The 25,317-nt window shown below is 36.9% G+C and overlaps 3 protein-coding genes across 5 annotated transcripts; 1 reads left to right on the forward strand and 2 right to left on the reverse strand.

The window, feature by feature from the left end:
* Nucleotides 1–1,499: 1,499 nt before the first annotated feature.
* LOC149016304 (UDP-glycosyltransferase 76B1-like) lies at nt 1,500–9,742 on the forward strand. Its single transcript, XM_089157453.1, has 2 exons — nt 1,500–2,125; nt 8,871–9,742. The coding sequence occupies exons 1-2, from the start codon at nt 1,648–1,650 to the stop codon at nt 9,740–9,742; spliced, it is 1,350 nt and encodes a 449-aa protein (XP_089013579.1). The 5' UTR covers nt 1,500–1,647.
* Nucleotides 9,585–15,833, reverse strand: LOC149016305 (PI-PLC X domain-containing protein At5g67130-like). The gene is made up of 9 exons (XM_089157454.1): nt 15,515–15,833; nt 15,328–15,408; nt 15,101–15,223; nt 14,874–15,011; nt 13,473–13,571; nt 13,067–13,367; nt 12,730–12,953; nt 12,540–12,626; nt 9,585–10,251 (listed from the first exon to the last, which is right to left on the reverse strand). Exons 1-9 carry the CDS (start codon nt 15,530–15,532, stop codon nt 10,060–10,062), a joined length of 1,263 nt encoding a protein of 420 aa, XP_089013580.1. The 5' UTR covers nt 15,533–15,833; the 3' UTR covers nt 9,585–10,059.
* A 4,280-nt stretch (nt 15,834–20,113) lies between these two features.
* LOC149016306 (PI-PLC X domain-containing protein At5g67130-like) lies at nt 20,114–23,952 on the reverse strand. 3 transcript variants are annotated; one of them, XM_089157456.1, is made up of 9 exons: nt 23,622–23,952; nt 23,441–23,524; nt 23,225–23,347; nt 22,991–23,128; nt 21,597–21,695; nt 21,180–21,483; nt 20,804–21,027; nt 20,600–20,686; nt 20,114–20,484 (listed from the first exon to the last, which is right to left on the reverse strand). In XM_089157456.1, exons 1-9 carry the CDS (start codon nt 23,637–23,639, stop codon nt 20,329–20,331), a joined length of 1,233 nt encoding a protein of 410 aa, XP_089013582.1. In that variant the 5' UTR covers nt 23,640–23,952; the 3' UTR covers nt 20,114–20,328. The 3 variants fall into 3 exon arrangements, with proteins under 3 accessions (XP_089013582.1, XP_089013583.1, XP_089013581.1); XM_089157457.1 differs by having other exon boundaries at nt 23,634–23,951; XM_089157455.1 differs by having other exon boundaries at nt 23,441–23,952.
* Between the last annotated feature and the right edge of the window lie 1,365 nt (nt 23,953–25,317).

A 25,317-nucleotide genomic window follows, 5' to 3' on the forward strand; every position in this document is an offset into this window, starting at 1 on the left:
CTTGAATCAACCTATGCCTCTACATCATAGGATCAAATCATGCAATCAAGAATGAAACTTCACTCAGTCAAGAAGGGTGTTGATTCAATTTCAAATTATCTGCTTGGTGTGAAGAAGCTCTCTGATGCCCCTGATTTGGTCTTATTTGTTCTTGGAGTGCTTGACTATGAGTTTAGTTCATTTGTTACATCTGTTATCTGATGTTATTCCGCATATCTTTAATATTAGAAAGCTTACCATTAGTATTTTGCATACCTTCAATATTAGGAAGTTTACCATTAGTATTTTGCATATCTTCAATATTAAGAAGTCAATTATTATAATACAAATATATCTTCAATATTAGGATTCAATTATTATTGGTTCCTATCCCTTGAAAGACAAAGAAGCAAACCACTATTTCTCGATCATCCGTAGAAGTTCAGTATTGCGCAATGACCATTACTACATGTGAACTGACATTGCTTACATTTCTCTTTCATGATCCGGGTTTACCTTTGCCATCACTTATTCCCCTATATTGTGATAATCGGGTTGTACTTCATTTGCCACCAATCCGGTTTTCACGAGCCCACTAAACATATTGAGGTTGATTGTCTGTCATTCATGAAAATTTGCAAGAGGGATTAATATGTTCAACTAAAATTGCCTCATCTAAGCAACTTGAATACTTATTTATTAAGTCCCTTGATTTACCAAGTCCTTGGTCATGCATCATTCCAAAATCTATGGTCCAAGGTGGGCATTCATGATCATCATACTTCACCTTGAGCGAGAGTATTATCTATATTATTTTCCATATCTTCAATATTAGAAAGTCAATTATTATAATATAATTAGGTTGATGATCATCCGTTGTGATATTTTATTGTAATCTTCTATTCTAAGTAGGTTATTTTTCTTGTGAAGTAAGTCGATTTTTCATTCTGTGTATTTATATGTATCAATTCTCAATAACACTCATACCAATATTCATTCAAATCGAGTCTAAGATGGATGATCTGCACGGATTGCTTCTGTGTGAAGAGATTCGAATGGCAACCGCTTTGCAAGATCTTACTAATGTTACATCATTGGTTTCCTGAATAGAGTTCATATTTTTTGTCTTATTTTCTTTTTCCCATCTTTTTACAAAGATTTTGTATGGTTTTTACTTTTGTCGATGATTCGTTGAGTTTTAGCCAGGGATTTATTTGTAAATTTTAAAACTTTAAACTACTGTAATGTAAAATCAAAATATATATTTATTTTCATTATAACGTTGAATTTTAAAATATACACTAAGTGGCTAACCCATGCACGTACATAATTTACTCTTGAAGAGATGAAAGACAAACCTTCTGCGGAAGAATATGGTAAATTGTTTGGGTGCAGCATAACTAATGCGCAGCACCAGCAGCAAACGTTGGACCATCTATTTTTAAAAGGAATATTTTTATACTTTTAAGAAATGGACAAATGGACAGTTGAGATCTGATCACAGCATTGAAGTCGTGCCAAAAGTATGCCTTTGTTTTTGGCAAATGATATGACTCTGAAGTCTTAACGTTGGCAGTGTTGGAGTCCAGCAGCATTCAGGAATATCCAGATGCAGAACTCAGCAAAAGGTTTATATATCGCGTGATTTCTCTGGAAAGACTGAAAGACATGGAAGAGGAGAAGAGGAGAAGAGTTCGATTGGTGCTTTTCCCATGCCCTTTTCAGGGTCATATAAACCCTATGCTTCAGTTAGCTTCAATTCTCCACTGTAAGGGCTTCTCCATCACCGTCGTCCACACAACGTTCAACTCTCCAAACTCCTCCAAATACCCAAACTTCACCTTCATTCCTATACAAGACGGAATCCCAGATGCCCAAGCTTCATTGGTAACTCTCTCACGAATCAACGACACCTGTGCAGTTCCACTGCGGGATTGCTTGCTTCGACTGTTATCATCTGCAGCAGCAGATGAAAAAGCAGAGCCCATTCCATGTCTCATCTCTGATGCAATCATGTACTTCACCCAAGATGTTGCCGACAGTCTTAAGCTTCCTAGGCTTGCCTTACGAACAAGCAGTGTTGAATCTTTTCTTTCTTTCACTGCTTCTTCAGCATCAAGACGGAAAACTTCTCTCTCCGAACCAGGTTTGCACCTTAACTAACTTCTTTTAGAATATAAATTTGATATTAATCGTTTTAATTCTCTAAGTCCACTTGTAGATCTCTTGGTTAGTACTTAATCGCCTGCTAGATCCTGAAACTCAATCTATATCGTCGTTAGTTGTAATAAATCAAATCGTCGTTAGTAGTAATCATCGCATTAGATTATTACCTGAAAAGAGAAAAACATCTCCGATCAGAGAGAGGTAGATGGGTAGTCGCTTTAGATCCACGTAATGGTTTGAAATGTTGTAATATTTTAATATTGGATTTCTCTCTTCGAATTAATTAGAATTAATTTTGGTGTTTTTCCTTGTATTTTATGGTTAGTGCTGCACAATTAATAATGGAGCAGGAATGAGCTGCCTATGGTTCGGGTTCAAATTGGTGGTTTTTTTGGGGTTACAATCAATGTAGTTCAAAAGTATAATAATAATAAAATAAAAAATAAAAAAAGCAAAAAGCAAAAGGAGTGGTTGAGATCGAATCTCGACCACCACTTTTTTTTGTTTTGGTTGCCAACCCCGGTTTGTTTTTTTGGGTTATAATCAATGTAGTTCAAAAGTATAATAATAATAAAATAAAAAATAAAAAAAGGAAAAAGCAAAAGGAGTGGTTGAGATCGAATCTCGACCACCACTTTTTTTTTGTTTTAGTTGCCAACCCCAGTTTCCAAGGCTTGCCGTTGACTAATCCGGTTTTCGACCACCACTTTTGATTCTCATCATTCGTAGCTCAGTGCTATGCATTAATTGTGCAGCACTGAAGCCAAATGTTTTTTTCGTGTTGTTTAGTCCCAAATCGCAAATCGAGGAGTCAAATTCAAATGTATCAGTCAATGTTTCTTATTAATCTATTGAAAGAGAATTCTTTTACAGATTAGTGAGTGGGAGATGTATATATACATTATTTGAATATTTAAATTTGAATTACAACTTGTTGACACTTTAACAATAACTTAAACTCTTCTTGATCTCTTGGAGATAAGATCAATTTAGCATAGAGATAAAGTTGACTACGGTGAATTTGAATTTGAATTCAAAGGTTTATCCTTTACACTCCCCCGCAAGTTCATTGGTTGGGGACAAATAATGAGCTTGGGATTTTCCAAATAAAATGATATCAATCTTGAATCTTGGGCAAGTGGATTAAGTGAGGTAAGTGGTTTCAAACTATCACAATATAGATTGGTGCAAAAGTAACCATGCCAAGTTCGTGACTTGGTAACGTAACCAGTTAACTAGGCAACAAACCCTTCGGATTGAGCAGAGTTTTTTTGGTTGTCTGAATTGAATTAGGTTGCCAAATAGCACAAATGATAGTCAATCGTTGATGTGACTTGTCCGTCCGCATCACTAAACTTAGTGAGAGACAGATTAATTGTGGTCCAAAATAGAATCCCATGGTAAGTGGCTTTCCAATATTATCACCAATCTATCAATTGTAGGTCAATGAATATGCTAACAAATCCTATTGACAACAAATGTTATATTAGGGCTTGTGAGGATCAAATACTGAAGGGCACCCACTGTCCTTATATATCGGGATGGATCATCATAAAAGGGAGGTTCCTCAAAGGTTGCTTTGGTGATGGAAGTTGGGGTTGCTACTAATTTGGTGTTATGCATATTGGTTAAAAGATCTAACGAATATTTTGACTGGTAAATATGTAAACCTAGAGGTGAGCGGGTGACTTCCAACCTTAAAAAGTAGCTTAAGTTGCCAAGATCTTTGTTGGTGAATTCCTTGCCAATGGTTGTAAGAGATTAGGTTAGGGCCTAGCCAAGTAGACACAATATGTTGTCCACATATAAAAGAAAATAGATAGTTTGATGTGCTAAAGTATGAAAATATAGTGCCATGTCAAATGAGGATTGTGAGAATCCGGCATCACTAAACTTAGTGAGGAGATTAAACCACGAAGTTTTATAAAGGTGCATACATAAGTAGGTGTGTCCAAATTATAGAATCCCATGTTGGATGGGGTAATCACTTCAAATAATTCCTAGATAATTAAAGGCATTTGAGCATTTAAGGTCCGTAGCCCATCTAAATCAATTGTAGGTAACACGAATGAATATGCTATAACCAAATCCTATTGACAAGAAACAATGTTATATTAGTGCTTTTGACGATCAAACCAATCTCCACCATCATCTGAAACTAGACTCCAACATTATATAAGAAAGCATCAAACTCTCCTCTCATAGCAAGCCTTCATTTGGGGTCTTTACTGGTAGTGATATATGAGGTGGGTTCAGTTTCAAGATTAGCTTTAGGAGAGGTGGCTAGAAAGTGAAGTTTAGAGATGGGTTTGAGATTACCCATTTTCGATCGGGTTTGCACATGGTAGGGTTCGGGTCGAGTTTATTTGGATGGCTGAGGTGGGTTAGGTGCTAGGGTTTCGGGTGGGGTGGGAGGTTGAGATGGAGTTATGGAGAGTTCAAAATTTGAATTTGTATTAAAAGTTTGTGTGGGGTGGGAAATTTTAAAATTTGAATTTGGATTTAAATTTTGGGTAGGATGGGAGATTTCAAATTTTGAATTTGAATTTGAGATGAGATTAACAGCTACAACTATAGTTGATTGGAGTGAGAGGGGGAAGGGTGGTTGGGAGGTTGAGTTGCAAAGGAAAATTGATTTCATTCAAAATTACGTGTCTAGAGATGTAGGATTGGCCAAGAGTTGGATCATAACATACAGACTCCTCGTGTGAGTTGTTGTATCCAAGAAAAATACATTGTTTGGAGTGATATTGGAGCTTGTTTTTGTTATAAGGTCATAACCAAGGAAAACATGCATATTCGAAGATTTTGAGAAATGAAAGATCTAGATCTTTGTGATTAAACACCGGAAACAAAAACTTATTCCCTAATATCTGTGTGGGCATTCTGTTGATTAAGAAAACAATCGTTTCAAAGGTGATTGGCCAAAAAATAAGGGGGACTAAAGAACGAACCATAAGGGTCAGGCTTATTTCAACTATATTACCATGCTTCTATTCCCTCTCTCCCATTTTGTTCAAAAGTGTGTGGGCATGAGTGCTGATGAGATATACCCCTCTCTTTGAAAAAACATTCAAAATATTAATATTTCTTGGCACCATTCATTTTGAATCTTGGAATTATAGACATTGGCTACATAATAATAGAAGTGCGTGAACACAGAAATTACATTAAAATGATGTACAAGTGGAAAAACTATGTAAGTCTATTGTAACCATCCAAGAAAGAAATATAAAAACTATAACCCTGTGTAGATGGTAGCGGAGAGGGGCCTCAAATATCAAAGTGCAATAACTAGAATGGAAATACAACCTTGATTTATTCAACTTGAAGATAATTAATGTAATTTTCCCATCTGGCATGGGACACACAAAACTAGTGGAGTAGATGAAAGTTGGTGCAAGACAGAACTGCGAAAGAGAGAGTCCATAGTTTTTTTTGACGGATGCCCTAATTGGTCATGCCAAATGTCTTGAGACATACATTCTTTGAAACGAATAGAAGGACATGCGGATAGTGGATGGAAGCGATATAGGCCAGTTTCAATTGATCCTTGAAGTAGAAGAGTCCCCATTTTGAGATCCTTCACAAAGCAAGAACTTGGATGAAATTCCATATAAACATCATTATCAAGTGTAAATTTACTCTTAGAGAGCAAATTTTTAATAACAGAAGGAATATGTAGCACTTTGGTTAAAGTAAAAATAATTTAGGGATTCAATAATGAAACACTCTCAATATTTTTTATATGCAAATCCACGCTATTACTAATGTGAAGTTGATCAGTACCATGGTAAAGCATTGTTGTATCCATGCATTGGATGTAACATTATGAGTGGCACCCAAGGTGCGAAATTTCGACAAATTTTGCCACTTCACCAACTGACGAAATTGGTGAACTAGCGAAATTCTCTGAAATTTTGGGCGAAATTTCACAGATTTCGACCCCCCATTTCGGGGGTATTTTAGGTCATTTTGGGCCCAAATTTGATGCCTAGCCTATTTAATTCAATAAACACATTAAGACTTGGCAAATTTGAATCATTTCCTATAAATTTTTCCATGCAAATTCTCCTCCCTAGCCACATTTGGCACGTTACCTTCTAGGGCCTAGATCATTAGGACATAATTGGGAAGATTATCCATTGACCTTGAAGATTTCACTACAAAATCCCTTTGTAATTTGAATTGTTTCCATAAATTCTTCCATGCATATTCTCCTCCTTAACCACATTTGGCACGTTGCATTTTGATGCTTAAATCATTGGGATATAATTAATAAGATTGCCCATTTATCTTGAAGATTCTGCTACAAAATGCCTTTCTAATTTTAATTATTTTCAAAAGTTATTTCATGTAGATTCTCATCCCTAACCACATTTCGCACATTGCCTTTTGAGGCTTGAATTATTGGGACATAATTGGTAAGATTGTTCATTGACCTTGAAGATTCCATTATAGAATCGTGATAGAAATCACCAAAAAATCAAGAGAAATCACCAAAAGATTGTGAGAAATCAAAATATTGGCGATGTATCACAAGAAATTGACTATTCAACGATATATCGCCAATCTTTGGAAATATCGGTTTCGGTGGGGTTTTTAATTCGATAGTTGTCAAACCGGGCAAATTTCTCCAAGTTTCGGCCAAAATTTGCCAAAACTTCCTACCATGGTGGCACCTGAATCAGGGTACCAGAAGATATCAAATGAAGCCGTGGGAGATGCCAAGAAAGTTTCTATGGAAGAACTCGGCTTGGATGCATTGGCAATTGGTGCATAGAAAAAATAACACTACACCACTATATGATTGGTTTTGTTGCAAATTTGACAAGCAACTGTAGGGGTAGGGAGGAGAGGGGAAAGATTCATTGCAAGTCGACCACGATTGGAATAACCTCAAGCTTGTCCTCTACCAATAGCCGTAAGAGGGACCATGGTTTTGATTAGAGGGCGGTGGGGGGGGGGGGGGGGTTAGGTTGATCTGGTGGATAAATTAACTTATGAGGAAGGCAAGTCAAGTCGTTGTTTTGTTTAATCTTTGAGGATTTCAGTAAGAGGCCTATGAAGTCATCAAGGGGAAGAGAGTCAAGACAAGAGGTAATAGTGGTGGTGAAGCATTTATATTTATGGCCTAGGCCACGAAGCATTGGGAGGATAATATTAGCATCAGAAATAGGGTGAGCAGTAGATGGTCAACAATAGATTTAATCTTTTGAACATATCCTACCGTAGAAGAGTGGCCTTTGCAAATTTGGAGGAATTTGTATTCTAGCTGCATTATGCGGGCTTGGGATTAAGAGGCATAGGTTCATTCAAGGGAACTCTAGGCAGCGTGGGGAGTGGAGAGACCAACAATGTGAGAAAGAGCACTTTCAGAAAGGGAGGAGATGCTCCAAGATAAGAACATTTGGTCTTTCTTTTTCCAATGAGAATGAGAATATGCAAGGTTAGGAATGGAGGTTGGTGTGGGTGTTGTGGTGGAGAGATCAGGAATGGTCATAGGATCAGGAATGGTCATAGGAGGAGCTAGATTGGTTCCGTCGACATAGCCATAAAAATCATGGGCATGATGAAGCAAGCAAACTCATTATAGTGAGAAGTGAAGGTCTTGAGGGAAGAAACTGTGATTTCCATAGGAGATAGTTGTTGCGATCAAGCTACATAAGAAGGAGAGAGACAATATTTTTTTTTGAAATGTAGCTTGTTACTATGGGGTGGGAACTAAATTACTAATATACGCCGCCGAGTGGGTGCGAACCCAAGACCTCCCCGTGGGAGGGCGGGTCTTTAACCGCTTGACTAACCATCATTGGCAGGAGAGAGACGATATATAGCAGTGGAAGAGCTAGATAAAGCAAGCAAACTCATATATAGTGAGAAATGAAGGTCTTGAGGATCATGGACGGCAGTCAGAGGCTTATAAACTAATACCGAGTTAGAGTTTGTTTGAGAGAGCACGATTGAGAGAGAACTCTTCTACACTAAAACTCGTGATTAGGAGATGTATATATATCAAAACTCTACAACTTATTGATATTTTAACCATAACTCAAACCCTTCTTGATCGGTTGGAGATAAGATTTGTTGAGGGTAGAACTAGTTACAATGGATTTGAATTTGAATTCAGAGACTTGTCCATTACAAATCTTAAACCAAAGATAATAAATATAAACCCATTTTTTTAAAAAAATTCCTTCCAATTCCTGAATTTTTGAACATTTCCCCCAACCCTCTATCCATGTGTGAAATATCAGTACTAGGCCTCCCGATTAGAGAAATTTTTGTTACGATAAAGACAATGAGTAAAAAAATCATTATGTTTTGTATAAAATATCAGTACCTGGCCCTCCTTTATGTTAAATCCTGGCTTTGCCTCTGGACTATGTTATACCATTCAAATGCAAATGCTCAACCTGAACAATAAGGCTATTGAGGTGCTTTTGGCAGGTACACTTAGCATAAAAGCCCATTCAATAACGCCGAGACAAAAGGTCCCCTCCTCAATGATCCATCAATGCCATAATGAAGAGCAGAAATCATAGCCGTATTGGACTTAAAGTGAATATAGCAGAAATCATAGCCGTATTAATGCATTTGGATATACAGCGAGTAGACCTTAGTGTTCATGCATGAGCTATGATCCCAAGCAGAGAAAGTCTTCCTTTTGAGAAAAAAGATACCTATTTTCTGTTTCTAAATTAAGCTTTATTTTTTCTCAACAGATTCTCAAATGGAGACGCCAGTTCCACCTCTCCTGGTGAAGTTTCCACCTGGATTTAATCGGGATCACCTAGAGATCTTTTATCAATTGATGGGCAATATGGTTGATCAAGTCAAGGCTTCTGCTGGTCTCATTTGGAACACCTTCGATCTCCTGGAACAGTCAGCTCTAGCAACACTTGCTCAAGAATTTTCAACTCCGATGTTCACGATAGGCCCTTTCCATAAGCTCTTCACAGCTTCTTCCAGTAGCTTATTGTCCCAAGACCATAGTTGTATCACCTGGCTAGATACACAAGCACCTAATTCTGTAATCTATGTCAGCTTCGGTAGCATAGTTCGCCTGGATGAAGTTGAATTCATGGAGATAGCTTGGGGACTGGCCAATAGTAAGTGTCCCTTCCTGTGGGTGGTTCGATCTGGTTTGGTCCATGGCTCAGAACCATTTGAACCATTGTGGCCTGATGGGTTCTTAGAAATGTTAGATGGAAAGGGTTGTATTGTCAAATGGGCACCCCAACAAGATGTGCTAGCTCATCCTGCGGTGGGAGGGTTTTGGACCCACAATGGTTGGAACTCAACGTTGGAGAGTATATGTGAAGGGATACCAATGCTCTGCTCACCTTGTTTTGGAGACCAGATGACTAACGCAAGGATCGTGAGCGATGGATGGAGGGTGGGGTTGCAACATGAGAATAAGTTGGAGAGAAGGGAGATTGAGAGAAACATAAGAAAACTAATGGCTGGAAAAGAAGGGCAGGAGATGAGAGAGAGGGCTGCATGTTTGAAAGAGAAGGCAGAAGCTTCTGTCAAGAAAGGAGGTTCTTCCTACGAAGCTCTAGAGGATTTGATAGCTTACGTCTTGTCATTTTAAACACTTTTCTGATCAATATACCCCACCCTGTAGAACTCCTATCACGTTGAAATGGGAATTTTGACATGAATAAGAGAACTCACAATAATATAAAAACCAATTTTTCTGCTCGATATCATGCACACAGTGAAACTTGTAACCAATGTGTTACAGCTATAAGCTATCTTCATTAAATCAACCAAAAAAAATCATATTTTCCGTGAATGAATCACTTTTGGCACTACTGTGTATAAGGGGATGAAGAAATGATAGTATATAGGATAATAAATAAAAGAAAAATAAAAGAAAAAGAACATGGATAACCAAAACCTCAGAATTTATAACCATATTAAGCTTGATAGTGTACAAACTGAGACTGCACCAATCAACCACCGCAGTTGAAATGGTCTTTTCTCCAGTGAAGAAGCAAAACTGGTATCTCCCCCAGGAACCGCTGCATTGGTTGAAGGGGTCGTGGAAGAACTAGGTTCTGGGGCTGGAACCTCACATGTTCCGTAGGTTGAGTTTGCCTGCACATTGCATGAGTAATATGTTAATGAAATAAGAAAAGATTCAATTTCATAGTTATCTCAGGAACTAGTATTTGCAAACTTTGGACCTAAATGGTGAAGCATTATGTTGCACTAGGATGGTGATGCCTAGAAGGAGGAGGACATGACAGATAAATGTAATACCTACCCCAGGATTCACTGCTTTGATGGCTGTCATCTAATAAAGCCTGGAATTTGATGAGTAAATTAAACATTCGTATAATAATGACATAATTTTCATGATTTCTTCATACTATGATGGTGGATGTAAAGTTCATCTATTTTTTATGAGGAAATACTCAGCAAGCATAGATTCAAATGCAGAACAGATGTAGTCGATGTTGCTACGAGATTTTTAGTTGTCTCAGTCAATATGAGGGTGTTCTTGTTTTAGAAAGACTGCTGACCAACATAAAGCTCTCTTACTAAAGCTCTGCTGGAGACTTTTGACTCAACCCTCATCTTTGTGAACTCAGGTTGTAAAGGCTAGATACTTTCCTGGTACCTCTTTGTTTTATCCATCAGTTGCCTCTAAAACCGGACCGCATAGCTGGTTGGGAATCAAAACTGTCCTAGATCTCCTTAAACCGAGAGTTCAATGCAAATGGGAGATGGGTCTTCTGTTTCCTTAGCTTTTGACCCTTGGATTACAAATGTGCTGGGTCATACTCTTCCTTCTGCTCTATCTGTTGCTTTTAAATACAATCTTGTAGCTGATTTTTACTCATGAAAACTCTTGGCTGTTAACCTCTCCAGCATTCACTCTTCTACCTCTTCATTTCCAATCAGCCATCCAAGACATCCCAATTTCTCCCACTCCAGATCGTTCGTACTTTATTCCTACGAAAAGTGGGATTTTCTCCACCAAGGTTGCATTCCTTTCTTTGTTACCCCCGTACCCTTCCAAAAACAGGAAATGGTGGACCCATCTATGGAAATTGAAGATCCCTCTTCGAAATACTATGTTTTCTGGAAATTGCTGAATTCTGGACTGTATCTAAATTCTGCCTCAACAGAATGGAAAGATATCAATCCTTTATGTCCCTTTTGCAAATCTGATATAGAAACAGAGTGTCATCTATTCTTCATGTGTCCTTGGGCAAGCCACATCCGGCTCTGTGGTCCTCTTGGATTGAGAACCTCGAGTTTATCTTTCGACTCTATTTTTTATTTCTGTTTGCATGCCTTAAATTGGTTTAAAGATAACTCTAATACTCGGCTCTGGTTCTTTTCTATCTTGATCATTACTTGTTATCATATATGGGAGGGCAGAAATAGGAAAGCCTTCTTGGGTACACAGGTTACCCCAAATTCAATCCTCTCTACAACTTCTTATTGGATCTCCTTGCCATTCCCTCTCAATGACTCTCATCTAGATATTACTCCCATCTCTACCACTGCTATAGCTTTGGTTTTAATTCCATGGCCTAATGCTGATGAATGCTCTTTATGGCTTGCAGGAGTACATAATTCTGAACTAAGACAGTTCAGTTGGACTTTTTTGTGTAGTGCATCATGAATTCATCATGTTTTCTCAACATGGAAGTTTGATAGGAGATGGTGCTTTGGATGCTGCTGTTGATGGCCTTTTTGTTGCTCTATCATTTAATGTTTTTGAGTCTTATAAATTCTCTACTATTACCACTAACTGCAGGCATCTGTGTAATATATTGCCTAAACCTAGCCAGCCTTGGCCATATCATCTAGTACCCCAAATTTTGAATCTTGTAGAAAGGGGTCTCCCAACTATTAAATGTGGATAGCTAAAAAGAAAAACAACTTGAAATTTCATGACCTAAATTTTACGAATTAAGGTTTTCAATCAACTCATTTGAATTTCAAATCAAGCATATTTCAGTAGTTCGATTGTAATAAAAAATTATTTCCTGAATTCTAAGGAAACCTAGAAGCAAAATAATTGTCCAGCTTTTTAAACACATAATCAGTGTAATGGTTAAAATAATCGTCCAGCTTTTTAAACACATAATCAGTGTAATGGTTTAGAGATCCAAATATTTTACCACGAGCTCTAATGGAAGAAGATCAGGATTCGTCAGTAGGTGATACCTTCCTTAAATGTTGTCAGACAACAAACCACTTTAATCCAAGCGACAACCATATGCAGGGATCTAGTCTTCTATGGTTAGAAGAATATTGCATTGACATAATATTATTTCCTAGTCTGCAACAGCTGTTCTAGACTCATTAATCAATGTTTCCTTTAAGATGTAGTGTATTTGACTATTATGAGGTTAAAGCTAACTAACCTTGCAATAGTTAATGTTGGTACACCCACAGGCTAGATGACCATTTGCTACATCCACAGTTTCTGGTGCACCCCCTCCATCGCTTTTCTGCAATAACAAGACAGGAAGGTTGAATAAGTGTTCTTCAGATGTAATTTTCCTTCAGTAAATTTTGCAGAATAGAAACTCCATCACATATCATCTTCACTACCTTATAATAATCAACAGCAATGAAGTTGGCCCACCGATCCCCAGCTGCTTTGTAGCAAGTGTTCAACATGCTCATAAGTGGATCAGAATTATTTGCACAAGCATCATTGCCATTTGGGTTATCAGGGAAGTAGTTCTGGAGGACAAGTGACTTGGTTGTTGTATTCATGGCTGACGATTCTGCACGGTTTGGACAGGAACCCGCTTCCATTCCACCATCACCATCTGAAGTTTTAGCCCATCACCGTTAGAAACCACGTAATTGCCTCAAATTTTGGCATCAACTCAACCGAGTAGCAACTTTAATAGGCAGAATAGTGTGTGGCAGAGGTACTCACATTGGTTTTCTACGACATAATTCCACTCATATGCAATCCCCTCAGAGGCCTCCTTAGCCTTTTTGGAAGTGAAAACCAACAAACGTTGATTCTTTTTTACCATAGCATCAACAGTTGGCCAATCTCCACCATTTTTGGGCATACTTGACACAGGGAACCAGAATTCCATGAGGCCTGAAGCATTGAAGACTTTTGTCAATCCCCCGGTGGCTGTGTAGTCTTCGATAAAAATAGTGACAACTTCTGAAGGGTTTGCAGCAAGAAAGACTTGAATCTCTTTCAAAACATTGATGGCAGGTTGCTGTTATATCAAATTTTGTAGGAGTTAGTTGCAGAAAAGACTGAATCAACTGAGGAAGTCAGCCTCACAAATAAACCATAATCCTTATCATGAAAACTAACTTACAAATGCAGTGAAGTTGTAGCATACGCCGCCAAAGGAGTGACATAACCAGATGTCATTCAAGAAGTCATACATATCAAGCATCAATCCCCTGACACCATTCTGCAATGGAACTCAAACTTCTTATGCTCCCAAAAAAAATCTGTAATCTGTAGAGCTAAATTGCATCTGATTTTTATTTGAGTAGAAAGGGAATTTATTACAACAGAAGACAAAGGAAACCCCCCCCCCCCTCTTAATCTTTCCCCAATTTGCACATTATATCATCCATATTTCTGATAGCCCATTATACAGGGGCTTAAAATAGGAAATGTATCTTTGATTAAGATAGAGATCCTTTCAGAGAGCCCAAATTCATTGAAGAAATGGATCAGGTCCATTTCCAACAGAAGACAAAATTTTCCTTGCAAGTTTAAGATCCCTCAAGTACCCCTTAATCAGGAAACAAAATGAGTAACTTCCATGAGGATAGTCTTGACCACAATGCGATAATTTCACGACCATTAAAGAAATTGGAAACTCTGAATGATCCAGGTTCTCTGACTATGTGACATAGGTACTCAAATCCATGCAGCTGATCGTTTTGCTAGTTGGGGTTTGCATATGTTATTCAGAACCAAGCAGATCAAGGTAAATGCCGACCCTAGTTGTGACTAGAAATGATATAGGGACAATATTTATACACATCAAAGAAAGACAGAACAGCTAAGAACTGACCTCAGTTGTGATTAGAGATAATACAGGAGTAATGTTTGTGCACATTGAAGAAAGATAGGACCCCTCTTTGCTGTCATCTTTACACCCCACATCCACAAACAAAAACAAACCAAACTCCACAGAAAAGAAAAGAGAAAAGAATGCTTTGCAGCTGTACTTTAGAAGCAGTTGCCTCACAATGTGTTAATAATTTTGGTAGGTATAAAAAAGTTGAATCTAATGTTAAAATAACTAGGGCAGTTATCAAGAAATTGGGTACCCGGGATTCTTAAATTAGGGAAGAATTAAAAGAGCGGAGCAAAGGAAGAAGATACGAACTGGGTTGCAGATCCCAACTTAGAAGATAACTACGAAATTAATTCCATCAAATCCAGAGATACATCACTGCAGTGAAGTCATTTGGATTTCTTGATAGGTGAAATTGATAGATTCAATGTTAAAGATTAGTTTACATGCATCTCCATACCCTAAAGAAAAATAGGAAAAAAAGCAACTCACAGATTACCAGAAATATTCATTTCTAACCACTATATTAATGACAAACCTAAAATTATTGACAGAATTTAGATTAGTCACTAACAGATATCTCATTTGAAGATAAGAGAAAGAACTTGAAAGGGTTTTCAGGTTGTTTCACTGTGAACCTGCGAGAGGGAGAAGGGAAGTAAATCGATGAATGATACATACCTCGAGCTGGCTAGTGATGGAATCATCTTGGTTCACTTCAGTAACCAGCGAACTACCCGTCGCTGACTTTGCTCCCGAACGAGCAAAGGAGTTGTGTGTCGTCAGCCATGAATACCGATTAAAAGGTAACCCACTAACCTAAATCCCCAAGCCAACAGTTCCAATCGAAATCAGGGAAAGATTGAAAAAGAAGCATACAGAAATTCTCCCAAAAATCAGTTACATACCTTGGTAGTGGGATCGAGCGGTTGGATCTGAGTACATCTTGATTTTGTGTTACCATTAGCAGGACACGATTGGCAGAGCAAACCCGAACCACAGCTCTGGCTCGAACTGCAAGAATCCCCAACCTGATGCAGAAAAATAACAACGAAATTTTTAATTTTTTCCGGAAAAGCAAAGGTAGTTATCTGCTCCAGTGAATAAAAAAGAAATGACAAAGAGGAAGAGAAACCTCAAGAGTGGAAGCAAAGGGGAAGAGGCAAGCGGCAATGAACAAAGTTGCAAAGGAGAAGTTTAGAGATGCTGTAGATTCCTGTAAAGCAACAATGAAGTATTTCAATGGTTGTTCTGTAATTGAATCCAAAACAAAAGGCAATGCAGAACTAGAATACTGAGTTTATCGACATTAACTGACAAACCTTCATGGCCATGACCATCTATCTTCCTTGATAACTAAATGCCAATCTTTCCAAGTCCCTTAAAGAGATCAAGTAGAATGCACTTCTGGGTTGTTTCAGGTTTCAAGATTCAAATGAGAAAACCTCAGGCATGTTCACACCTGGCCTAGTTGGTATGATTTTTACTCTGGAACAACCGAACAAAACCATTGATTCCATTTATATTAGATTACTTGACCCAGTCATGCTTCCAGAGAGGGGAAAAAATACAGAGAGCAAATTATCAACGACTCTCTTCCTTATTTTCTAATGTCTATTTCTAAGTAATCTGGATTCTGAAATTTGAACTGTTCGTAAACGGCGTCTAGTTTTTATTATTATTATTATTATTATTATTATTATTATTAGACGAGTATTTCTTTTTCTTTATAAACTATTACACGAATGTTAAAAAGAAGTAAACAGAAAGAGAGAGATGACAGAACAGGTTGGAGAGAAATGATGAGAATCATGAGATAATATATCAAATAGGATAGCAACGCTTTACTAATCAAGAAATGGCGTTTCATCGAATAAGCATACAAGCATAGAAGCTCCCCAAGTGTTTTTCTAGAAATGCCAAAAACAATTTTGAGTGCTTTCACGTTAAGAAAACTTTTATAAGCGTTTGAAGAATAAAGTAAAAACAACAATTACTTTTCAAAGGAGGAATTGCATGGACAGGTGTTAATGGTTGAAGAATCAAAAGGAAAAATCAAACAAAATAATATGGAGATAAAGATTCCTTTTACAAAGATGGTGCAAGGGTTTCGCTAGAGATAGAGAAGGTGAAGAACTTTTAGCCGTTAGAATTAAAATAGCAGTAAATAGAAGAGCTTTATCATAGTATGAGAGTGTTTTAACAACGTTCTTATGTTCAAAATGTACCAAATTACAAGAATACTCTCTATAAAATTGTTCTACTTAAAAGTCATACTGCAATCAACTTTTTCAAAAATTTTCATAAATTTCAATTCATGTGATCAAAATAAAAATAAAAAAACAGTTTCATCAAATAGTTGAATGTTTTTCTTCTCAAAGCAAAAAAACACTAAAACCATTATTGGGTGGGTTATAGATCAGTTCTTTTTCTTTTTCTTTTTTCTTTTTTTTCCTTGAAAGAAACAATGGTTTTACAAAAGAAAAAAAAAAAAAATGGGGAAACGAAGCAATGGCCTTCTCCTTTGTTTTTTTAAATTTGAAAGAAAACATTATAAAGAGAAGAGAAATTATATAAAAATTAGCGTGTTTTAACAAGGTTCTCATGTTTAGGTTGTCAAATTACATGAATGCCTCTTTGTAAGATTTGTTTTTTTTTCACTCAATTCATACTACACTCAATTTTCCTTCAAAAAGAGACGCAACAAAATTGTTATTGTCAGAAGTGTTCTCAGAAATAGAAATTTTCATAAATTTCAACTCATATTGCCAAAATCATCACAGAAACAAAATAGTTCTATCAAACAGTTTTCAATCGAACTTCTTGCTTCTCAAAATAGCAAACACTATAAGCTATTCTTCAATGGATTATAGATTGGTCCTACCCTTTTTTTTTCGGGTAATTTTCATCTGGACCCCTAAGGTTTGGTCCAGGTCACTTTTAGTCCAGTTCAAGTTTCCTTTTGCATATGGCTCCCCCATGGTTTCAAGAAATGATTAAATAAGGACAGTTTAACAGAAACTGTTAGTTTAATAAATTTTTGACAAAAATACCCTTGTGTCATTTGGATTTTTTTTTAATTTTAATTTTAATCTACTAAAATAAATATTATAAAATAAATAAATAATAAATAGTCACCGATTCCCTTTGAACAATTATCGGTCGGAGTCGGAATACATTGGCCGCGACGATCCCTGACACGGTGAGGGAAACATCACCGCGACGGGAGACGAGAGTGAGCCACATTTGGAGATCGGAACCATACCTGTGATCTTCATGCGACTCCACAAAAAAGGAAATGAGGAAGACTTACTCTTCTTCTGCTGTCTCCGCTTGCAACAAGGGTAACCGCTCTTCAAAAATGTTACCTTTCTCATGTTTCAAGCTTGGATCAGTTGCTATTTTTCTTGGAAGTGGATATTTTGTTTCATTTTGTAGAATCGCAGAGGTAAGCATCGACAATCGGTTCTTTTGCTGTGGGATTATTGAATACATGAATATACCCATTTCTAATTTTCAATTTTTTTTCAGGTTTCTGACTTTGTTTGATGGTCTTTTTTCTTCTTTACGGGCTTTATTTTTTTCGATTTTTTTTCTTCTATTTTAGATGGATTCGATATATAGTTGACGTTCCTCTATAGTCTTTTGGCTTTTGACTATCTTTTTTCGTTTTTGTAGGTGCTCTTATGTTGCTTATTTTTGGATTGTGGATCCATCGTTTTTTAATTTTTTTCTCAGAGAACCAGTGGTGAGAACAGGTATGGTATCCGATGAATAATCTTTCATCTCAGATCAGAATGGAATTGAAGTTTGAAATTTGTTCCTCATGACTTCCATTTGGATGTTTTTTAGGGTTTGAGAAGTTGTGATTTGAATTGAATTCAAAACGATAAGAGCTAAAGCTATTGCTGTTAGGGTTTCCCTTCTCGCTTGAAAATTCGATGTTGAAGAAGAAGCCTTTGTGGGACGAAGCAAAAATAAAAAATAAAAAATTCCAAACGATGGTATTTTTGTCACCAAATTTATAAAATTAACAGTTTCTGTTAAACTTGTCCTTATTTAATCATTTATTGAAACTATAGGGGAGCCATATGCAAAAGGAAGCTTAAACTAGACTAAAAGTGACCTGGACCAAACCTCAAGGGTCCAGATGAAAATTACCCTTTTTTTCCTTGTGTGTTTTATTAAGGAAACAATTGTTTTATATGAAAAGAAAAAAAGAAAAAAAATGAAAAAGGAAGCAATCGCCTCCTTTCTTTTTATGTGAAAGAAAAAATGCGTTATAAACAGAACTACAGAAGAGGAACTTTATAAGAATTTTAGTGTGATCCAAATTTTATCTATGCATTCTATTATGTTTATATTTGCTTGGGTAAGTTTATGTTAGTACTTAAAATAACACAGATTAACCCTAAGAAGAAGGTTCAATTGATAAAAACTAACATCTCATAAATAAAAAGTCTTGAGTCCTCTAACCTGATCTCAACCTATAAATAAAAGGATTAAGAGTTCGAGATCAGAAGCTATATATGGATTAACTATCCATTGAAGATTAATCGAGGTGTGTGCAAACTAATTCATATAATACACGCATATCTCGTTACCTTTTGAATCATTTTTTGAAGTGCTTCATTATTTTTGTTAAAATAGATATCATTTTTGTTGAATTTCTTCTTCTCAGTAGGGGATGCAATATCTCGGCATTATGCATGTTCTGCGGCCAGCAAGATGGTACAGTGGATCACATTTTTCTGCAGTGCTAGTACACAGAGAGAATTTGGAGTGAGTTAGCCCTCCCAAGCATGAATTAGGCAATGTGCCTCGAATCTCATCTGCAAACATTCTTACACCAGTACTCCCACTCAGACACTCACAAGGCTCTTAGTTTGAGAATTATTCTCATCTCAGTTTTTGGCAGTTGTGATGTTGTTACACTACTTTGATTGATAATCTTGCACTCCCCATGCTAGCACAAGTAGCGGGGGTCATTGGAAGATCCTGGAGTTTCTTCTTTACAGACAATGTTCAACGTCCGAACCTGAGACAAGTGATCACTTACCTTATACGTTGGCTACCTCCAAAGCATCCTTATATAAAGGCAAATGTTGATGGTTCTTCATTTAACGATAAAAAACTCTCAGGTTTCGGTGGAATAGCTCGAGACGCTCAAGGTAAGTTCATATTTGCCTTTGGAGAAGGGTGTAGCTATCAGGATTCTATAGTGGCTGAAGCTCTAGCCATTTGTAAAGCCCTCCATTGGTGTTGCCAATTTGTCGTTTTTACATGTGCTTATAGAAAGTGACAACCAAGCAGTAGTGAATATGCTCACAGTATCGACAACCTTTCCATGGAAGGTGTATCACATCCTTAATGATGTCCGTGACAAAATGATTGTGTTTGTAGGGATTTGTTTCTCCTATATTCATAGGGAGGCAAATTTTCCCGCAGATACAATTGCCAAGCAAGCGGCTTTAACGCAAGACTACTATCCTTCTCTGTCCCAACTTGTTTGGTATGGCCTCTCCTCTTAGACTCATAGTTACCCTTAACATTAATCCATCCTCAAAATATAACAAGATATCAATCATCCATACAGACAGTTTTTTTTTCCCTCCCTGTTTTAAAGGACAAAATACCCCTCAAAGGATACTTCACATTAATTGAAGGGTACAAAGGGGGGGGCCCAAAAATTCCCCTTGGGGCCTTTTATCCCGTGGGAAAATTGTTTAAACTATATTTATTTATTTTAATTGTGTCTTTTATCCAGGTTTTTTAGTCCCCACGGGGGGGGCCGTTATATGGTTTTTTTATATAAGAGGTGGCACGTATTATTAATCAATTTCCCTTTTGGATCTTTTATTCATCTCCATTTGATGCATTTTTATAATTTTACTAAACTTTAACTTTCTTGATTTATGTTAGATAGAGACAGAGCTTGCTTCAATGAGGTTATTTTCATGGTTGGTTAGGAATCAACAGAAGATGAACAGAAATGTAATTTTACTTCACAATTGGCTATTTTCATTTTACTAGTTTCACAGGAAATGGAAACTTTCATTCCACCTAATTCACCAATGAAACTTTTACATCACTTCACTTCAAAATTCTTAACCAAACGGATCTCCTCCAAAAGAACCTATAACCGTGGGAACAATGATACAGCAGCAACTGAAACTGCCCCAATGAACCACTGCAGTTGGAATGGTCTTCTCTCCAAAACAGCTGCACTGTATGCTGGAGGTGTTGCAACAGCTTCTGGGTCTGTTTCACATACTCCATAGGTCATGTTTGGCTGCATATCACATAAAAATTTGAGTTAATCTCATATTGGGAGCTCAAACACTTCTCACTTGTAAGCTACCACAAATATTTATTTCCACTTGTAACTATACTTTGAAGTAGCTGACCTTGCAATAGGCAATGTTGGTACAACCACAGACCAGATGACCATTAGCTACATCTACAGCATCTGGGGCACCCCCTCCATCACTCCTCTGCAACAACAGAACACAAAATTCAGTAAAATAAGTATACTCTGTCTGTGAATTTCAATTATCTTTTTTTTTTTTTGAAGAACAGCAACTCTGTAATGTATCATCCATTTTATATACCTTGTAGTAGTCAACAGCAATAAAGTTTGGCCACCGATTACCAGCTGCAACGTAGCAAGTGTTCATCATGTTCATTAAGAGAGCTGAGTTATCTTTGCAAGCTTCTACTATGTTTGGGGCATCAGGGAAGTAGTTTACAAGGACCAGTGATTTTGTTGATGTGTTCATGGGGGATGATTCTGCACGATTTGGACAGTAACCCGCTTTCATCCCACCATTACCATCTGAAATTTTAGCCAAGCATCATCAGAAAAACAAACAATAAATGCATTTGCCACACTTCTCATTGAAACAAACAGTGAAAGTATCCTACTTTACAGGATCAAGATTTTTATCTGGAAACAAAGAGAATCTAAATGGGAGGTACTGGACTCACATTGGTTCTCCACTACATATTTCCACTCATATGCAATTCCTTCTGAATTCTCCTTAGCTGATTTAGAGGTGAAGACTACTAGACGCTGATTTTGCTTTACCATAGCATCAATTGTTGGCCAATCTCCACCATTTTTGGGCATCTGAGACACTGGAAACCAGAATTTTCTGAGGCCTGCAGCATCGAAGACCTTTGTCAATCCCTTTGGAGCTTTGACATAGTCTTCGATTATAATTGTGACGATCTCCAATGGGTTTGCAACAAGAAAGGATTCAATCTCTTTCAATACATTAATTGCAGGTTGCTGATTAATCAAATTTTGAAGTAATTAGTTTTAAATAAGATTAAATCATAAGAGCCCGTCAGCCTCATAAATAAACCATAGTATTTCTTTCACACACACAAAGAAAGACTTACAAAGGCTGTGTAGTTGTAGCAATTGCCGCCATAGGAGTGACACAACCAAACGTCATTCTCAAAGTCATACATATCAAGCATGAAACCCCTAACACCATTCTGCAATGGAATTCACACTTTCTTAACTAAGCACTCTTGCATTAATGGATGATAAAATAGCAACAACAGCTCTTAGGATTATATCAAGATAGAATCGACATGTTGGTAAACTGATATTAATTTCCTGAATATCCAATTAATTGGGAAGATCCAGGCTCTCTGCTATTTGCATTAAACTCATGCATTGATTGATTGTTCACTGGTTCTGGAGCCCAAGTCTGAAAAATCTATGAAAAAGAAGTTTATGGAATGCAGATGAAGGAAAAGTAGAGACCCCTCATCCATGGATGACAGAAAACTACCTCCTATAGTTTATACATTCTCCACACCTCAGTTGTGACTACTGCCTAATTAGAGAGATTATTCATATTGCCTCAAATAAAGCAGATTGGAAGGCAAGGATCCATGCACTAACTCCATTGTCCACCATGTCCTTTATTACCATCCAACAGCAATAAAGACAAAAAGACAGCAACTCCATGGTTTGTCTTCCCCCTAGTTGAGATATTTTAGGTTCTTAAATCTCCATCAATTGGTTGCCATCGGGTCCCATCCAACTGCCACAAGGCATAGAATATGGTGTTACAGTCTGTATAACAAGGGGAATGATTATGGTCATTGATTCCCTTCACAATTGGTGGGTGAAGAGAAACTTTCTCTAATTAAATAAAGAAATAACAACAACCACATGCAGAATGATATTCTTTTTTGTTTTCATTGAGTTTGGATGGAACTTTTAAGAATAATATAGGCTAGATTCCTTGAAAATTTTTCACTCTCTGTGGCTGGGGAGAGTCTTTTTCTTTTTTTTTGAAAGAGAAACATTACCAACTACCTACAAAGTCCTACAGGAAAACAATCAATCCCACCTAAATATTATATAAATGCTTCATGTGCTTAACAAACATTTACCCTTAAAAAATTGGGCATTAATTTGCTGGGTATGTAGAACAAGTTGGGGAGTAATGTTTTTTTCTTTCTGTTTTTAAATTCGGAAAGAACCATGAACCATCCAAAGAGAAAAGGAGCTTTAGGTTAGCTTTCAAGCTATCTTTTAACAAGTAAACTGTCCAGTCAGTTTCACCAAATGCCTCTAAACAAAAGATGCACAGTTGATAAGAGTCATCTAGGAAGAATATAGGAGAGGTTATTCATTTACTTCAGAAGGCATAAATTACCCAATTCACTAACACCTAATTTCCTGCTAAAGTGGAAACACAAAACTGCTTTTACAGAGATTTTCAGTGTGAACATGTGAGAGAGGAGCAAAGGAACTTAGAGACTGTGATACATACACTGAGCTGACTAGTAATGGAATCCTGTTGATTTTCAGGGCTGAGAATAACAGAGCCAGTAGCAGACTTAGCTCCCAACATGGCGAAGGAGTTGTGCGTCGTCAGCCATGAATACCGATTGAAGGGTAACCCTGTAACCTAAACACCAACCACACTTTTTTAGAAAAAAAAAGGGGAGAGGAAGAAATCCAAGAAAACACGAGATGAAACAAGAGAAGGCATTCCAAGAGGTACCTTTGTAGTGGGAATCACCGGCTGGATTCGTGTGCATCTGGGTCGAAGGTTGCCGTTGGCAACACAAGTTTCGCAGTGCAAACCCGAGTCACAGGTTTTGCCTATTACGCATGTTTGCCCAAGCTGATACGCAGAAGTTGAAGATGTGAGCTGAGATCAAAACTTGTAATTCGAAAATAAAAATGGAAAATGAGGAAGTAACAGACAAGAAGAAACCTTAAGAGCTGAAGAACAGGGGATGAGACAAGTTGAAAGGAACAGAGCTGCAATGGGAACCAGGTACGGGAATGAAGTGGGTCTCTGCAATTCAGCAATTTTGAAGGCTATGATAGTAAGCAATTCCATAAACAAAACAATAATACAGAAAATGAGAACAAATGTGTAGATATTAACGAACCATCATCTTTACATTCATATTCAGTTGTTATACTAGTTTCCTCCACAGAAACACACACATTGAGATGGAAAGAATTAGAGAGAAAATGGTTATTTGGGTTCTTTCAAGCTTCCATGAAATGGGAAGACAAGAAATTAAAAAAAAGGGAAGGGACCACCCCTATATAAATCTCCTTAGTCCTTTTGCAGCAGAGACAGGAATGAAGACGTATGGGTTTGGGTAACTGGTGAGGCTTTAGAGATTCAGGCGTGGCCGCGTGAAAGAGTAAACCAACAAACTCTGCTGCCTTAGCATTTAGTGGCGATTTATTATGAGACTTGGAATCTCGGCAAATCCGGCTGAGACGTGTTTCACTAAAATAACTAGTTTAGACTTTTTGGACTCGCTCCCCTCTTTTCTCAAATAAACGATGACATTTTAGACTTCAAATGTATGATGCTAGACTATACAAATCCATAATGAATACAGTTGATACAATACATATTGCTACAATTTTTTCTTATTTTAAGAAAGAAATTGAATATATTGTATTGCACCACCATGTATTGGTTGGTATGATACAGTACTCGAGATGAGACAGTACCTCTCTTAAAATCACTTAACCGATATTGAATTTTTGCAGCTCTCATATCATGATAAGTGGTATGTTCCTAATCCAATAGTTGTATTCTTTCTCGCCTTTATAACTAGAACAACTGGATTTGGAAAATGTTCAATGGACTACACTCCTTTGTAACATATCGTATGGCTTTGTTGAACCCTATGCATTGTATCATATGTTGAATTATTCATCTAAAACTTATGATATTGACATCAAATGATATGTATCAATTTTATTGTATCAAAACAAAGCTGAAAATATACTGGTTGCACGAGAAAAAAGGGGCAAAAGAAAACAAAGAAAAAAACATTGCACTTGCTAGTGAAAATCAGGGGCAAAAATGTTCAACAGAGCTATAGTAAGATTGGACTAGTGTTTTTTTTTGAAAGCTAAGGTTCATCCGAGCCAACTTGTGCACATCGATTACATCCTCAGGGGGAGACGACCTTTCTTGAAAAATATGAGTCGTAAGTTATCCAATACTACTCTAATTCGATCGTGACCCACCCTCAATACCATAATTCTTTTCCATCTCAATTCACATTAAAGGGAACTAATCAATATGTGGGTCATTAGAGATTTTCAAGGTGGCGTATGGTAGACACATGATGTACCATTCATTGAATCTAACTACTTTGATATATTGGTTAGTAGTTTTATAAACTTGGGACTGGTTGGTGTACATGGATATGGTTGGTGTACATGGATAATGGATATTGAATATGAAACTCTATTACTTGGCGTAAGGGACAAAAATAGCTTATACATGTTTTCTTTTCGAAGCTGTCTTTGAGAAAATTATCTAAGGAGGTAAGATTTTATTAAAATCATCTATTATTTTCATAAATTATTTATTACATGAAAGAAAATAATTTCTCTTGATGTAGACTAGGAGATATCAATGGGCCACAATTCAAAGCATAAAAAAAAAAACAAAACAAGCAAAAGAAAATGGTTGATAACTTTCAAAAAAAAATAAAAAAAGTTGGGCAAAAAAAAGTGAAAAGAAGGAACAAGGATAAAGAAGAAAGAGGAAAAGAAGATACTACCCACTAACAACCAAAGAAGTAAGAAAACAATCCAAATGGACAAAAG

Source organism: Hakea prostrata, chromosome 5 (assembly GCF_041222555.1).
Source record: "Hakea prostrata isolate BN-2017 chromosome 5, UWA_Hpros_2, whole genome shotgun sequence".
In the NCBI taxonomy this organism is placed as follows: domain Eukaryota; kingdom Viridiplantae; phylum Streptophyta; class Magnoliopsida; order Proteales; family Proteaceae; genus Hakea; species Hakea prostrata.

Coding starts and splice junctions, on each gene's coding strand:
- LOC149016304 (XM_089157453.1), top strand. CDS start 1,648: ATGGAAGAGGAGAAGAGGAGAAGAGTTCGATTGGTGCTTTTCCCATGC. Junction 2,126..8,870: donor AACTTCTCTCTCCGAACCAG/GTTTGCACCTTA, acceptor TTTTCTCAACAG/ATTCTCAAATGGAGACGCCA.
- LOC149016305 (XM_089157454.1), bottom strand. Junction 15,224..15,327: donor CCTTTGCTTCCACTCTTGAG/GTTTCTCTTCCT, acceptor TTTCTGCATCAG/GTTGGGGATTCTTGCAGTTC. Junction 13,572..14,873: donor CCATCACTAGCCAGCTCGAG/GTATGTATCATT, acceptor GTTCCATTGCAG/AATGGTGTCAGGGGATTGAT.
- LOC149016306 (XM_089157455.1), bottom strand. CDS start 23,569: ATGGAATTGCTTACTATCATAGCCTTCAAAATTGCTGAATTGCAGAGA. Junction 21,484..21,596: donor GCTACAACTACACAGCCTTT/GTAAGTCTTTCT, acceptor TTGATTAATCAG/CAACCTGCAATTAATGTATT. Junction 20,687..20,803: donor TTGCTGTTGACTACTACAAG/GTATATAAAATG, acceptor CTGTTGTTGCAG/AGGAGTGATGGAGGGGGTGC.